The sequence below is a fragment of the Diuraphis noxia genome, unplaced genomic scaffold (assembly GCF_037042655.1).
Source record: "Diuraphis noxia isolate RWA-SAM2 unplaced genomic scaffold, SU_Dnox_SAM2 contig0005, whole genome shotgun sequence".
Taxonomy (NCBI): domain Eukaryota; kingdom Metazoa; phylum Arthropoda; class Insecta; order Hemiptera; family Aphididae; genus Diuraphis; species Diuraphis noxia.
Window position 1 is genome coordinate 26,480,458 of NW_028301715.1, and position 14,389 is coordinate 26,494,846.

General features: G+C 31.0%; 1 protein-coding gene across 10 annotated transcripts in view; it reads left to right on the plus strand.

The window, feature by feature from the left end:
* The window catches only part of Rbp6 (RNA-binding protein 6), a 410,061-nt gene that overhangs the window by 367,836 nt on the left and 27,836 nt on the right, over positions 1-14,389 (plus strand). For all 10 annotated transcript variants that reach the window (XR_016192063.1, XR_016192064.1, XR_016192061.1 and 7 more), the window contains one exon: positions 3,233-3,316. Coding sequence is in view for 6 of the 10 variants with exons in the window: in XM_089229288.1 (XP_089085414.1) it covers positions 3,233-3,316 (84 nt within the window). In the remaining 4 variants the exon portion in view is untranslated. The remainder of the gene's footprint in view (positions 1-3,232; positions 3,317-14,389) is intronic.

Sequence of the window (14,389 nt, forward strand, 5' to 3'; positions counted from 1 at the left end):
TAAGCAAAAAATAAATGATATTTCATATACAACATAAAATTAATATTGTATATTCTTCTGTTTTGGGAGAAAACATTTGGGAAAAACCGAATACACACGTATTATTTGAAATTGTGAATTTATCCGCAGCCATTTTAATTACGGATAATAACTGCGTCAGCCGCTGGCTCGTTCTTTTTTCCTTTTTTTTAATTTATTTTTTTACTTTTTATTTAATCCCCTTGTCACTCCAAAGCACTAGAAGGGATATGGTGAAGCTTTTCTGGTATGCCCGACAAATGGATTCGTGTACGTCCAAACAGTCATCGCGACAGTGCCAAGACAGATGATCGTCCCCTCGAGCCGCGCACTGTCGCGTTTGCGTTGCGCGCTTATGCGGAGGGATGGAATGGGAAAAAACATTTGACATTCATCCCTCTTTTTATACCGAATTTCCGCTCATTCTGAGAAATACTCGAGATCCGACCGGGGACGACGGAATCACCATAATGAATTCGCGATATCAATCTTCGGTATACAAAATACCCCGCGAGTGCATTTGCTCGGTACGGGACTGGGTAGTAGCACTCGTCAGCGACCGACGAAATCGTGCGAAAAGTATTATTTATGATGCTCACGTTATATTATTATTGCTGTTCCTCTGTACACTGCATGTCGTATATATATGTGTGTGTGTGTGTGTGTGTGTGTGTGTGTGTGTGTGTTTACATTAGTCATACTACGCATACCACATAATATAGTGTGCATGATAAATGTATAATTGTATACATTTCGAGGCGGCGAAATAGTATTATCCTTCCGTAGAAAAACAGGACCGATAAACACCCAAAAATCGTTACTCATTTAAATAGATATTCCACTGAACTTTGATTTGTTCTCACCACGCAACAAACGTGAAAAGTATATACCTAAATATACTATATTATATAGTTTCGCGTTTCAATCGTTCATTAGGAACATCACGAGTTCGGGACCAAATATTTAGAGTTTTTTTATTTACCAAAATCTATTTTACCATTATTATTTTTTATCTTTTTGATTACACAACGTATTTTGTGAATTAAACGCTTTTTTAAACTAATGTAAAGAAATCATTATAATGGAACACTTTATTTAGCCAAATTCATTATCTTATATTTAAATTACTACCATCTATTCATTTATTCGTGTGTTCGGTACTTATATATATAGGTATTAAATTATTTTAATAATATTATAATGTTCGTTAATTTCATCTGTATTCAGATTTATAAATTATTATAAGTCGTTTAAAATGAGGAATTAAGCACGGGACGAATTACAAAGTTTGTTAGTATATTTTTTTTCATATTTAATATATTTTATAATAATATTCAAATTATGCAGCGTTATTATATATCATTATTTTGTTTTTATAAAAATCGGCTTTTATAATCTGACAATTATTTAAACGATGCGCAATTAAGAAATGTTTAATTCATTGAGATATTAATATCTCATTTGAACGTAAAAGGAATAAGATGAGATGTAATCATATTCATAAAACGTATAGTTTTGAGGTTTTCTGCAGGAGATGAAACATGAAACAACAATAAATTATCCAATTCGTACAACAAACATTATACATTTCAAGTACCTATATATATATTTCAAGAATATAAATTGAATGAAACAGTTCTCGATATTATGATTATTTTATAACGACATAAAATAATACAAAATTACAATTAACTCGTATAAGGACATTTTAACGAGTATTTATAATCTCTTTTTAAATTGAGTTTGTTGTGCTACTGTATCGGATTAAATTATTAAAAATTATGAATGTTTAAAAACAAACAGACACGCGTATTGATAATATTTTTTATTTTTGTTAGATATTAAAATAAATTTCAAAACTATGCTAATCCCCAAATAGATACTGTTTAAATAAAATACAATTTTGTGAAAGACTGTTCTTAAATAAATTTTAAAATAAAACCAATAATTATTATATATGTAAAACATACAATTATTACATACGTATAAAAGAATAGGTATTATACATCATTGATACATAAGAACACAAAAATTTTTATCACTATATAAATTGCTTCTGATAATGAATACTATTTTTAAAATATTTTTTTCACTAAATCTCAAGTTTTTTTAAATAAGTAAGATAGCTATACTTAGATAAAATTACTAAATTGTAAGTCTTTGGACTAGAGTGGGAAACTTGAGTGACATGTATTGGTCGTGGATTTTTATAATGTATACACAATGAGATGAATACAGTGAAATGTCATCCCTTTACACGTTTTCATTCAAGCGTTTTGCTCCCCTATACTTGATTTTTTTTTAAATGCTACCACTACCCTTAACAATCTGGGGGTCTCTGTAATCGATTATACGTTGCAACTATTAAAATCAGGCGTATAGTATTAAGTGCATATGCACTTAAAATAATATTTAAAAGTTTTTTGTATCGCATGAGTTCTGCAAGAACTCGTGAGTTATGATCTTAATATTTAATCTATTCATTATGTAGATGTAAATATTAAGTCTAATCATTTTCTTAATGTCTCTTAATATTATAATAATATGTAAAATATGGCTTATATTACGTGGCTTTCAAAAAATCTTTCCGTAAAAATTAAATTAATACAGTTTACGCGTACAATTTACGCAGTTTAATACATAAATGACCAAAACGACTTTTTGTTCTGAATTTCATTATTACAAACAACGATAATTTAATCAGTTCTAATTTGTCGTATTTGTATTATGCCTTGCGTTTTCGGTGCCCGAATTATTATTACTATCCAATTCATTTTGTGCAGCAGACACGGTACTTAAAATGTAAAAATAAAATAAATATTTACATATCTTTATGAATCCTAGAGATATTTATCATCATTTTGAGCGCTCACACGTGTCGGGACAACCACCCTGCATGTGTACAATATATTTTATTATTTTTATATAATATGCCGGCTGCCGACAGTATAAAAATCTAGTCGTTTCGTCGTTACTTCCGGACGTGCCACGATATAATATAATATGCAATCATGACGTTCGTCCCCGTACGATATAGATACGCTATACGTAGTCGCGCGTATACGCTCATTTCCGTTTTCAACGCGCGTTTATATTATTATTATCATCATCATTGTTATTTTTATTGTTATTATTATTGCTATCGTTTTACTTTGAACAGTTTTCCCGTGTACCTATGTAATATACTAATCACGAATGTGTATTTGTGTTTCAGGTTTTCCGGCGGCTGCGTACGCGGCTTACGCCTCTAGCCGAGGTTTTTCGGGTTACCCTAGTTTCGGACTCTCGTATCCAGCAGGTAATAACCATGCACAGGTCACTGTGCTCCCTTTTCCCGCACTGCTTGACCATCACCACAACCATCACAACACCCATCCTTTCTATATGCATGCCATGCCTCTGTGAACATAATTATTATTATTACTATTATTATTATTATTATTATTATTATTATTATTATTATTATTATATTATATTATTATTATTATTATTATTATTATTATTAATGACGACACCAATGCTCCGGGTCGAATTCGCAAAACCGAAAGTGTCATCCGTTCTGTCGGTTTCCATCGTTAAGATTTGTGCATAAGATATTTAAATTTTCAAACATAATGTCATATTGCATAATATACTCGTTGCACTATTTGCCGGACGCCTACAACGATGACTTTTTCCCTATACTCAACCCCGCGGAGTGATATCGCATCCCTCTTCAATCTATAATATTATACTAGGTATTACCTACGTATAATATCCACGTGTGTGTTTGTTTGTTTTATATTTTTCAGTGTTTGTGTGTGCGTGTGTTTGTGTTTATTGTTTGTTTCTCGGCCCCCATATCGCCATCCGCTATCGTGTGTATTGCTCGTCGTCTGGATTTCTTATATTTTTTTTTCGTTTTATTAATAATCATACTTATAAGTACTTACTCACCCTTAAGTTTTTTTTTTATCCGTAAAACAATGATGATATCATACAATTTATGAGACGTGGTTTGCGAAAGTTCGGCCCTGACGCTTGGCCGGAATATATTGCTCTCTTATCAAACATTTTGCTATTTAAACGTAAAAAAAAATACATACATAAAATGTATCACTTAAATATTACTATAAACTATCATGTGTCTATGCGCTTACTTATTATTTATTTTATTGTAATAACAATTATTTATTTTATTATGCGTTTAAAATCGGCTACCGCTAACATGATAATAATATACAAAATGTTCATGTATATATCATATATTATATACATTTACATATTTTGAGTCGTCCATAATACGTCTCGCTTTCGGTTTGTTGGTGATTTTTTGGTTTTTTTATTTTTATTATTATTCCAGGGGGGTGGGTTTATTAATTTAACGTTTCGTCGATCATCAGTATACGCATGGGACGTTATAATATCATATTATACATTGTATAATTGTTATTATTTTAATCGATTAAAAAAAAAAATCTTCGAATCAGTTTCTCACCCGATACGTATTACAATATTATATACTATACAATATTATTACCTACCTTTATCGCATATATATATATTTATCTCGTCGATATTACGTGACAATGTCGTTGTCTGTCTTAAACTGTCCATAATTTTATAATGTGTTACTCATGAAGACGACGACGATGAAGGTGACGGCGAATCGATATTAGTATATTACATAGTACATTCTAATAGAAAGGATAATATTATTCTTCACGGTATTCAAGCCGAAGGTTTTTCACGCGAGTTAAATAAATTCTAGTCATTTTTTTTTTTTAATAATAATATAACATAATATACATATTATAGTGACAGATTAGGATAATATTATAATATATAATTCCGGTAGTAAATTAAATATTATTATTATTCAAATTTGCGCGTTAGTTTAGGTTTACGTATAATAATATATAAAATATAATAATAATATAATATACGATATTAATTAAACGTACGTTTCTCGATTCAGGACTATAATATATATTATAATATTAATTATTATTATCATCGACTTTATAGCTTTAGACATTTTAAATTACGATGTTTATTAGGTTAATGCAATTATTATAATATATTATATTGTATGTTTAACAAACAAACTTAGGTTTAGCAAAACGCAATAAATAGTAGTAAATATTATATAATATTATTAATAGGACAAGTGTAAATTTACGAAAAAAAAAAAAAAAAAAAACACTGTTATTGAAACTCTTATTATTGAAAACGATATATGTTCATCGCTACGATGGTTTCTATTTATTATCATAATATTGTTTGCTTCGTTCTATTTATTTTTATTTTTAATATAATATAATTGTTTGTTTTTTTTAATCTGTTATTATTATAATTTTTTTTTCTATTCTCCGACGATGTACCTTTTTTTTGATTCTTCAAATGTGTTACAAAATAAAGTTCATGGCCGTTTGCCTATTATAATATACATATACATATTATATTATATATCGGTTTATAACCTATAAATGTCACGACTAAAATAATTAATCAAAAATTCTGTGATAAATCGCTATATACCGTTGTACATTATTTGCGTGTATTATAATATTATTATAATTCGTGTAGTAATAATCTTTTGGTTTTGTTTTATTTTGGATATATTTTTTTTATGAACCATTCTTTTTGTCTACAATTTTGTCATTAATATTTTGTTGTTACCGCGTCGAATTTTTACCCGTTAACGTTTGTCATCGCTTCGATATAGTAACACTTTTGATAGTGCCAAGTCAACTATATAAGTTTTTTTTATAAGTTTTTTTTTGTTTTTAACGATCGTTGCAATTCATGTATACTACTACTATTCTAGTGTGTGTCTGTACAACTATTTCTTGTACACAATAAAAAATGTTATTATGTATATTGCTATGAAACGGGTTAGTCAATTAATTAATAATGTCAGTCCGATAGTTCACAGTAGCATGGTACAATGTGTTTCACTACGATAAAATACATTTTATACATATTATAACGGAAAAAAAAATATACGAAAACAATAATTAATATAATATAGCATATTGTGTTATATATTATGTTTAATAGAATTGTTACACTGTTCTTTGGCCCGAGGGTCCGACTAGTCTAATTTTTTTCTTCGTTCTGTCAGAGAAGGTTCCCAGTAAAATAAATGGTTAGATGTTTTTAATGTTAAATATTAGGAAATAATATTATTTAGATTTAAGAAACTTATTTAAAACACAATATTCAGAAATATTATGTAAATGTTTATATTATACCTACTATAAACGGATGATGATGACCCAATTATACTACGTGGGATTCTCGTTGTTAAATATAATTATCCTATACTTTATGTTTGTAATTTTAAAAGTTAATTATTACTGTATTGTAATACTATAAAATAATGATAATTATTGTTTTATAACAATGTATAATATGGGCAATTTAATGTCTAATAATAAAAAATCTATTATGTTACATACAATGATTATTCTATCAAATAAATTTAAATAAATTATTGATAATATACAAATCACAAATGTTTTAATTTATGTAGGAGTACATTTTTGATTTATATCGACCAGATATACGTTCTTTAAAATTGATATATAGAGAATTATATTTCTTTAATTTTATTATATTTTTTTTTCGTTATTATTATTTCAATTTTTTCTTTCTCTCTACCGTAATACATTCCAAAGACTCATCCATTCAAAGAAGGTTTTGCATAATTCATTATTTTTTTTTTTTTTTTTAACTCCCAATCCTGGTGCTTATAAACAATTTGTTTCGATTGACGGCGTCGTCTGAAACCAACGACCGCAAAGTATACCGTACCGATTTGCATTATTTTCGTTTTTATATCATATAATACCCTTTATCTATAGATATATATCTCCCTCTCTCTCTCTCTCTCTCTCTTTCTATAAATATGTATGTATCATATATTTATGTATATAGACATACACTCAAATAATAACAATAATTTTTCAAATAATATGTTACAGTAATAATATCATAATATTATTATATTTGGCGGAGCTACTTATTATCGTATAGTTATTATAATATAATTAGTTTTTTGCCTGAGTTGTCGAATATAAAATCCAAATTAGATTTCCTCATTAGCGTAGAAGACGTGCGTAGGTACTCTTATATTATATATATGGACGTTGCTGTGTTTTATCGTAACGTACCTTCGTTGATTTGAGTTGATATTTTTTGTTGTTTTTAGATGTTATTAATTTTTGTTGTCTATATGCATTTGTTTAAAAAGTTTCAATACAATGATCACATTTTTCAAATTTTTTGTTTGTACGTTTTGTATTTTTTAACATTTTGTAGGGGTCGCCATTATCGGGACCAGACCTCGGTGCGGTATTACTCCAGCCCAATGTCATAACGGTAAACTATTCATCATTACATTTTTTATTCGATTATGTCGTTTACCAAACCATAATGTACAAAACGATAATAGTATTAGACGGTCATGCATTATTTTAATATTGTTATTATACGACCACGACACGATAGTGATATGCTCAGACGAAACGCTATATAGGCATAATAGGTGTATATAATAAATAATATAAAACTATAGCTGTACTTGCCGGGAAAGACATCCGGAGGATTAGACGATCTTGTTTTTAGTATCCCGCACCTGTGCTTTGCGTAGGATAATATTATCATTATTATTTATTATTATTATTATTATTACACATTTATGTTAACCCTTAAACGATATTAGTATATATCATTATATTATATAGGCGTAATAGTAATGCGTACGTCGTATTATATTATTACTGTAACATTATAATGAACAAATGTACCTATGATATCGTCTATACCAAACCATGATAATAATCTTATAAGCAAATCAAAGTTTTGAATACTTAACCAACTTAATTTCAGTATTACTATTGTTATTATTATTATTATAACTATATACGTTCTTTTGGATGGTAAAAACGTAATATTTTGTTTAGTCGACATATTAACATTTTTGCAACGGCCAAAACGAAATTCGATTGATACGAGGAAGTTGCAGTATAATATACTATACAAAATTGAAAATATTATATTATATCATATTGTTATGGGTGACGTCCGTCCGGTAGAGATTCCCAATAAAACCGATGTAGATGGATGAGTCTTTTGGATATTTCATTTCTTTTCTCTTTTTCCTCATATATATATATATATACACACACACACAGGATTTTTACGTATTTATTTATCTCTACTATTATTATCTTTTTTTTTATTTATTCATTTTACCAATATAACGACGCAGCTCGTTTTGGAAACGTAATTTTTTTTTTTGTTTCGATTCTTTTTTCCCGTTGTATTTGGTCTATATAAGTCATATATCTTATCCCAACTATAAACGTATAATATACGGGTTGACCCCGAACCGTACGTAAAACCGTATATGAAATGAGTATACGAATACGGTACGCATATGGAAAAAAGACAATATTTATATACAAAAACAAATGGAAGAGCGACGTAATAAAGGTGTGTGTATGCTATATCCAACCGACGGTGGTGTGCGTGGCATATCGAAGAAAACGCAGATGTTTCCTGACGATTTCTTCACCGATAGACACGAGTAAATATTCAATATTAAAATTTATACACAATATAAGTATATACTACGTATCATACTATTATTATTATTATTATTTATTTTTTTTTATTTTTTTATTTATTTTTTTAGTGGTATGAAATAATCGTCCCGTACCCAAAATTTGATTGTTTCCGTCCAATATTTAATAATAACACCTGCAGTAGAAGTCTGGCGAATAACTTTTGCGCGTTACAAATTTTATCAGTATTTCAATCTTCCTCTTTGAATAATTGAAAAGTTAAAGCTTAATCGAATTTCCGAGCCCGGAGACGTAGCTTACAAATGTAAAACTCATTGCAAATATTCCTCACTGAGTTCTTGGCCAGGTTTACACAGTATATATTATTCATATTCATATTTTATATTTGATATTTATTATTACTACTATTATTGATTATACATATCGTAGTGATTTTAGCCTAGTGGTATAATAGACTTAGTTATTATCCCGTTCGAATCAAACAAATATAATGATATTTTGTATTTATCTTGTATAGTTATTATATTACAAAGTGGCTTAAAATAGTAAAGAAAGACTTAAACGCAGTAATAATACCTAAATCCAATCGCGTGTTTACTAACCACGATATGGGTAATATAGTTTTGTGGTCGCGGTAACAATATTATTATAATAATATTATATTATTATTATTATTATTATTATATTCGTTAATGTAGTGAGCGGACTGTGATTTAATAATTTATAATTATTTTCGTTGTCGTTAAGATTTCTTATCTAGGATAAGCCAACTACACCACTGCTCGTTCCGATCCAACTGATGACATTTTATATTTTTGTAATAATATAATACTATTATGGTAAAGCGATTACCGTACATACCACAGGGAAGTCTGAACACAATATACATTACATTGCTGTTGAACGATGTATTATTGTGTTTCCCGGCGCTTTCCGTTTTTTCATTGTACGATATCGGTTTATTTCTACACTATTATTCATACAGTTGGACGTGTACAACAACGATATTTATATATATATTATTATATAATATTATTGTGTGTATTATAGTATACAAGTATTTACTTAGACCGTATAGTTACTTATATTATATTAGTACCTATATTATACATATTTTTACTTACTATTATTATTATTTTATATCATATTATTTTATTTAGTAAAATTAAATAATATTTAGTACATTAGAAAATGTAAGTGTACGACACACGCTAGTTTATTTAGACAAGTATTTTAACAATCGTAACTATTATTACAATATATATATATATATACAGCCATCTATAATTATTATTATAGTCCGTATATATATACAGCATTGAAACGTCCCCATTATCTATTACTATTTGTATTAGTTTATTTTATTATTACCATATTACTTATCTATTATTGATTATTATTATTTTCGAGTATATTATTAAGTATGTGATTAAACATTAAACTCAGAGTATCGTATTTTAATCTTAGATTATCAGTATTTCGACTACGCATAGCATAATAATATATATGTATTGTATATCTGCGTAAGTACCTACCTATTATACGTATGATACATTGTATTATTGTAGGTAGTTCATATACGACGCGTGTAGGTCCGACCGTGTAGGTGTCTTTGGACTATATAGTATGTTATATTATCGAATGTTGATTATAATATATTTATATACATATACCAAGCAACAATTTTTGTAGGTACGTAGTGTGGTTATTTAGACAACAGTGACTCGACTATGGAGGTTTGTTTGCTGTTTATGTCAGTAACAATTGATTAAAAACAATATAATTATGTTAATATAATCATTTATTGTCCGCCTTTACGGTCTACGACAGAAATGTTAAAATCGTTTACCAGCGAGGGCTTTAACATTCGCTACAATCATACAACATGGTCTTATGAAACGGGGATTTTTTTTTTATTAATTTCATTCCAGTGATGATCTATAGCTTTTTTTTTTCTTTTACACTGGTTGATAATTTTCCGTTTAGGCTTCCCGAAGTAAAAGATAAAGCTGCATACCACGGTATGTTTATTTATTCTGCACATTATTTTCAGTTAATTTATTTCGCCAGATGGCAACGATGACAAACAAATTCCGGAACACCCGGATGATTGATTATCAGTTTCTCTGCTCGCACGCTCTGCCTGGTCTCTACCGTTCAACACCCGGCGACCAATAAATGAGGAGGCGGGGCCTTCCACACACCTCCTGCCTCTCTCACTTGGTAGTAAAAAAAATCATCATCAAATCCGTGGTCATGCATTAATGTAACAGTCCGGCGACCTCGGTCGGAAAGCTTTATCCGGAAGTAATCATAAAAAATCCGATATCCGCTTCTCTCGAACAAAAAAAAAAAAATAAAATATTGCCGATCACACACACTCTCTCTCTCTCTCATACACACACACCTATACACCTACATAATAATAGAGAGGAAAAATCCTATCTCGTTCGATGTTCAGTTGATAAATGATAGTTTATATTATATACTGAGCCGGAGGGAAAAAAATATATATAATATATATATAAAAAAAGTAATTGCGATTCCGTGGTTTTATGCGTTTTACGAGCAGCGGAGAGTGGCTGGCGGGTATTGTTATGGTTTTTATGTGCCGACGTTCGTTAATGTCCACATTATTGCTAGATAAAGGGTTCCTCTGTAAAGCCCCCGCAGCAGGTCGGTTATCCAAATGCCAGTCACATTAAAAAAAAAAAATCTAAAACGAAAAAAAATATAAAACTAAAACAGAAAACGAAAAATAAAAATGAAATAAAATAAAACAAAAACGACAAACAACCGAACCTCTCGGCCCACGCACTCCGCGGAGAGCTTTAGCAGTCAGATTCTTTTTTACTTTATTTCCAGACGTTTTCCGAATTCCGCGCGTCTATATGTATATAATAATAATAATAATAATAATAATAATAATAATAATGATAATATAATGCGGGCCATCCGAGCACATGTTGGATGATTATGGTGACCTCAGCGAATAGTTTTATCGTCAGAAATATTTTTTTTTGTTTTTATTTGTTGTACATGTATTTCGCCGCGTATTATATTATTATGATAGAATAATATATTATTATATTCGCGATAGGGTTATTTGGTCGGCGGCGGGTGGGGTAGGTACCCATACTTATATAATAATAATATAAACATACACACGATGGTCGTTATTATTATATCGTTAAACTACGTTTGTATATAAGCAACTATACACGCTGTGTGTGTGTGTGTGTGTGTGTGTGTACATCGTTTTTGATTATATCAACGCGCCCACCCTCGAAACAACGTAGCACAAACTGTAACCGAGTCACCCCCTCCTACTCTCCCCGGCACCAGGATTAGCACGTTACACTTGCGGCGTTGATTCGTTTGTTGTTTGTCGCTGTTCCGTAGTGTGATTCGAGTTTTTAAGCCGTCGTGCTTCCAACGAACAGATACGATAATAATATAGTTTTCCAAAATCCATCGTCGACACTCGTACGGTGTATATTAATTAAATTGTTTAAAATAGACGGTCGGTAACACTGTAGACTTATAATCGTCCTCCGTCTGACCCGTACCTTCGCGGCCTACTTTGCGGTGCGGTCTGTTGATTTAAACGCAGAACCATAAATTGATATGACGTTACAATACACGCATATTCTGTATAGGATCGATGGAGTTTGAGGCTATAAGAAACGGTTATAAAACAGACACGATGGCCGAACAGCAGAAATCGAGTGTACGTAAACTTTTCGGCCGAGTCGGATTGCCGCGGTGTTTCCTAAAGTTTTCCCGTTTGTTTTCGTTCCGCGCTCCGAGACCGAAACAGCGGCAACGTCCTATATACGCATATCATATACAACGACGATAATAACAATCACAATAAAAACATTTGTGTTTTGTACATAACATCATAAGACTTCTTCTCTGTACATGGGCTGTTAGACGCACTCGGCGGTCTCGACGACTAGTCCGCGAAGCCATCCATACCGAAAGCCTGTGCATTATACGACTTCCCTCCTCCCCTTCCACCCAACACTTCGCCCGAAGAACGGTGGTTAACGCTTTCTGAAATCCAATCGATAGTACACTGCGCAGATCATAACAATATATTACAAATATCGCCTAGGACGAGCACACATATTCGCCGACGGTGGCGACGCGCGGAGTAGCTGCAGTCGGATGGTCGCGTTCGCGGGTGGGTGGGTATATATTTATGGTATAGGTATGTGGCAAAAGATATTATTTTCCAATCTCGAAAACCGGCACACCCGAATTTATCGCGTTGCCCGCTCGTGGTAAAACAATAACTTTTGCAGGGCGTGCATAAGTCACACACATTTTATACGCCATATATTACATACGTGCGCGGGCTCGGTGATATATGGCCGGAGAGGAGTTATCGTTTTTGCTCATTGTCACGAACGCGTCGCACAATAATCGGACGCCGCGGTATGTGCGATGTATAGTAATAATAATATATAAGTCGTCGAATTTCTTCTTTTGCAAACACTGCAATAATAATAATAATAATACCCGAACCGTATCGCCACACCAGCCGGGCGACCGCCGTTTGTTTTCGCCAACTCCAACGGAAAAGTTTTCGGAAACAATGATGACGTCTCCACCGCCTCGTCCGTCGTTCCTTTGCGAAACGAATGCCTCCGAGACCGCCTATAGACCGATAAAACTATGTGCTCACCATTATACACCTACTATACTACACTCGGTGCAGCAGTGCTGCGTTATCGCAATACGGTGCAGTGTGTGTTATTATCTATACCGTCGTCGTCGCTATTATGTTATGAATAATACAATAATACGACAATCATTGAAGGAAACCGAACGGAGCCGAAACTTTCGACCACGCGACTCTCGCGGGTCGTTATTCGCAATAGTTCAATAGTTATAATGGTTGTTATTATAATCGTATAATAATAATTAATTGGTATTATGTTAAGCTATTAACCTCGTTTCCATGGCGCGATGGCATATATGATTAATATATTATTGTACGATAAAGTGCCGCCAGTCGTCCTCAAAGAACATCTCTGCGTTCATCCTCGCTTGCTCATACATTATAATATACATAACTCTATTACTTACATCACAACCACTCTTATTAAATACTTTGTGGAAATCGGTAATTCCACTTTTAAATAATATACATATTTACATAAGTCCTGCGAAGAACTACGTTTTCCAAGAAAAAAATCCTTGTTTTACACTTCTCATAAACCCTAATATTATTATGCGACATTTCTATGGCTCTATAAAATGCAAATATCTGATTTCATTATTTCTACACCGTTTATATAATATCATTCATATTATTACTTAATTCAATAAATTACTGTAATTTCGCTGTCATGTTTTCGAAGTGAAAATTGGTGCATAATAAAATTATTATTATAAACACGCAGTCCTCATATCGCCAAACCATGTGAATTATAGATCCCCTGATATTATAATATCCTTTTGCAGCGTACATATTATATGACGAGACCCACAATCTTTACTACTATATATATTATTTAATGTTATTTTCGTAGATACGCCTCTTTACGTAGTAGGTAGGTACTTTAAATTTATGTATACGTACATTCAAACATATAATTCATGTTAATAACGCCCTAAAAAAATAGGAAATATTACATTTAAAAAGTTATTTAAAGCGATAAAAAAATGCGTTTGGGGTGGTAATGGAATCTGAATACCTACAGAATTACATATTATGTGAAATGTCTAGATGTATCAACATTTTTATTTTAAATTGGTTTTTTTTTTATGAACAATTTAAATTGTAT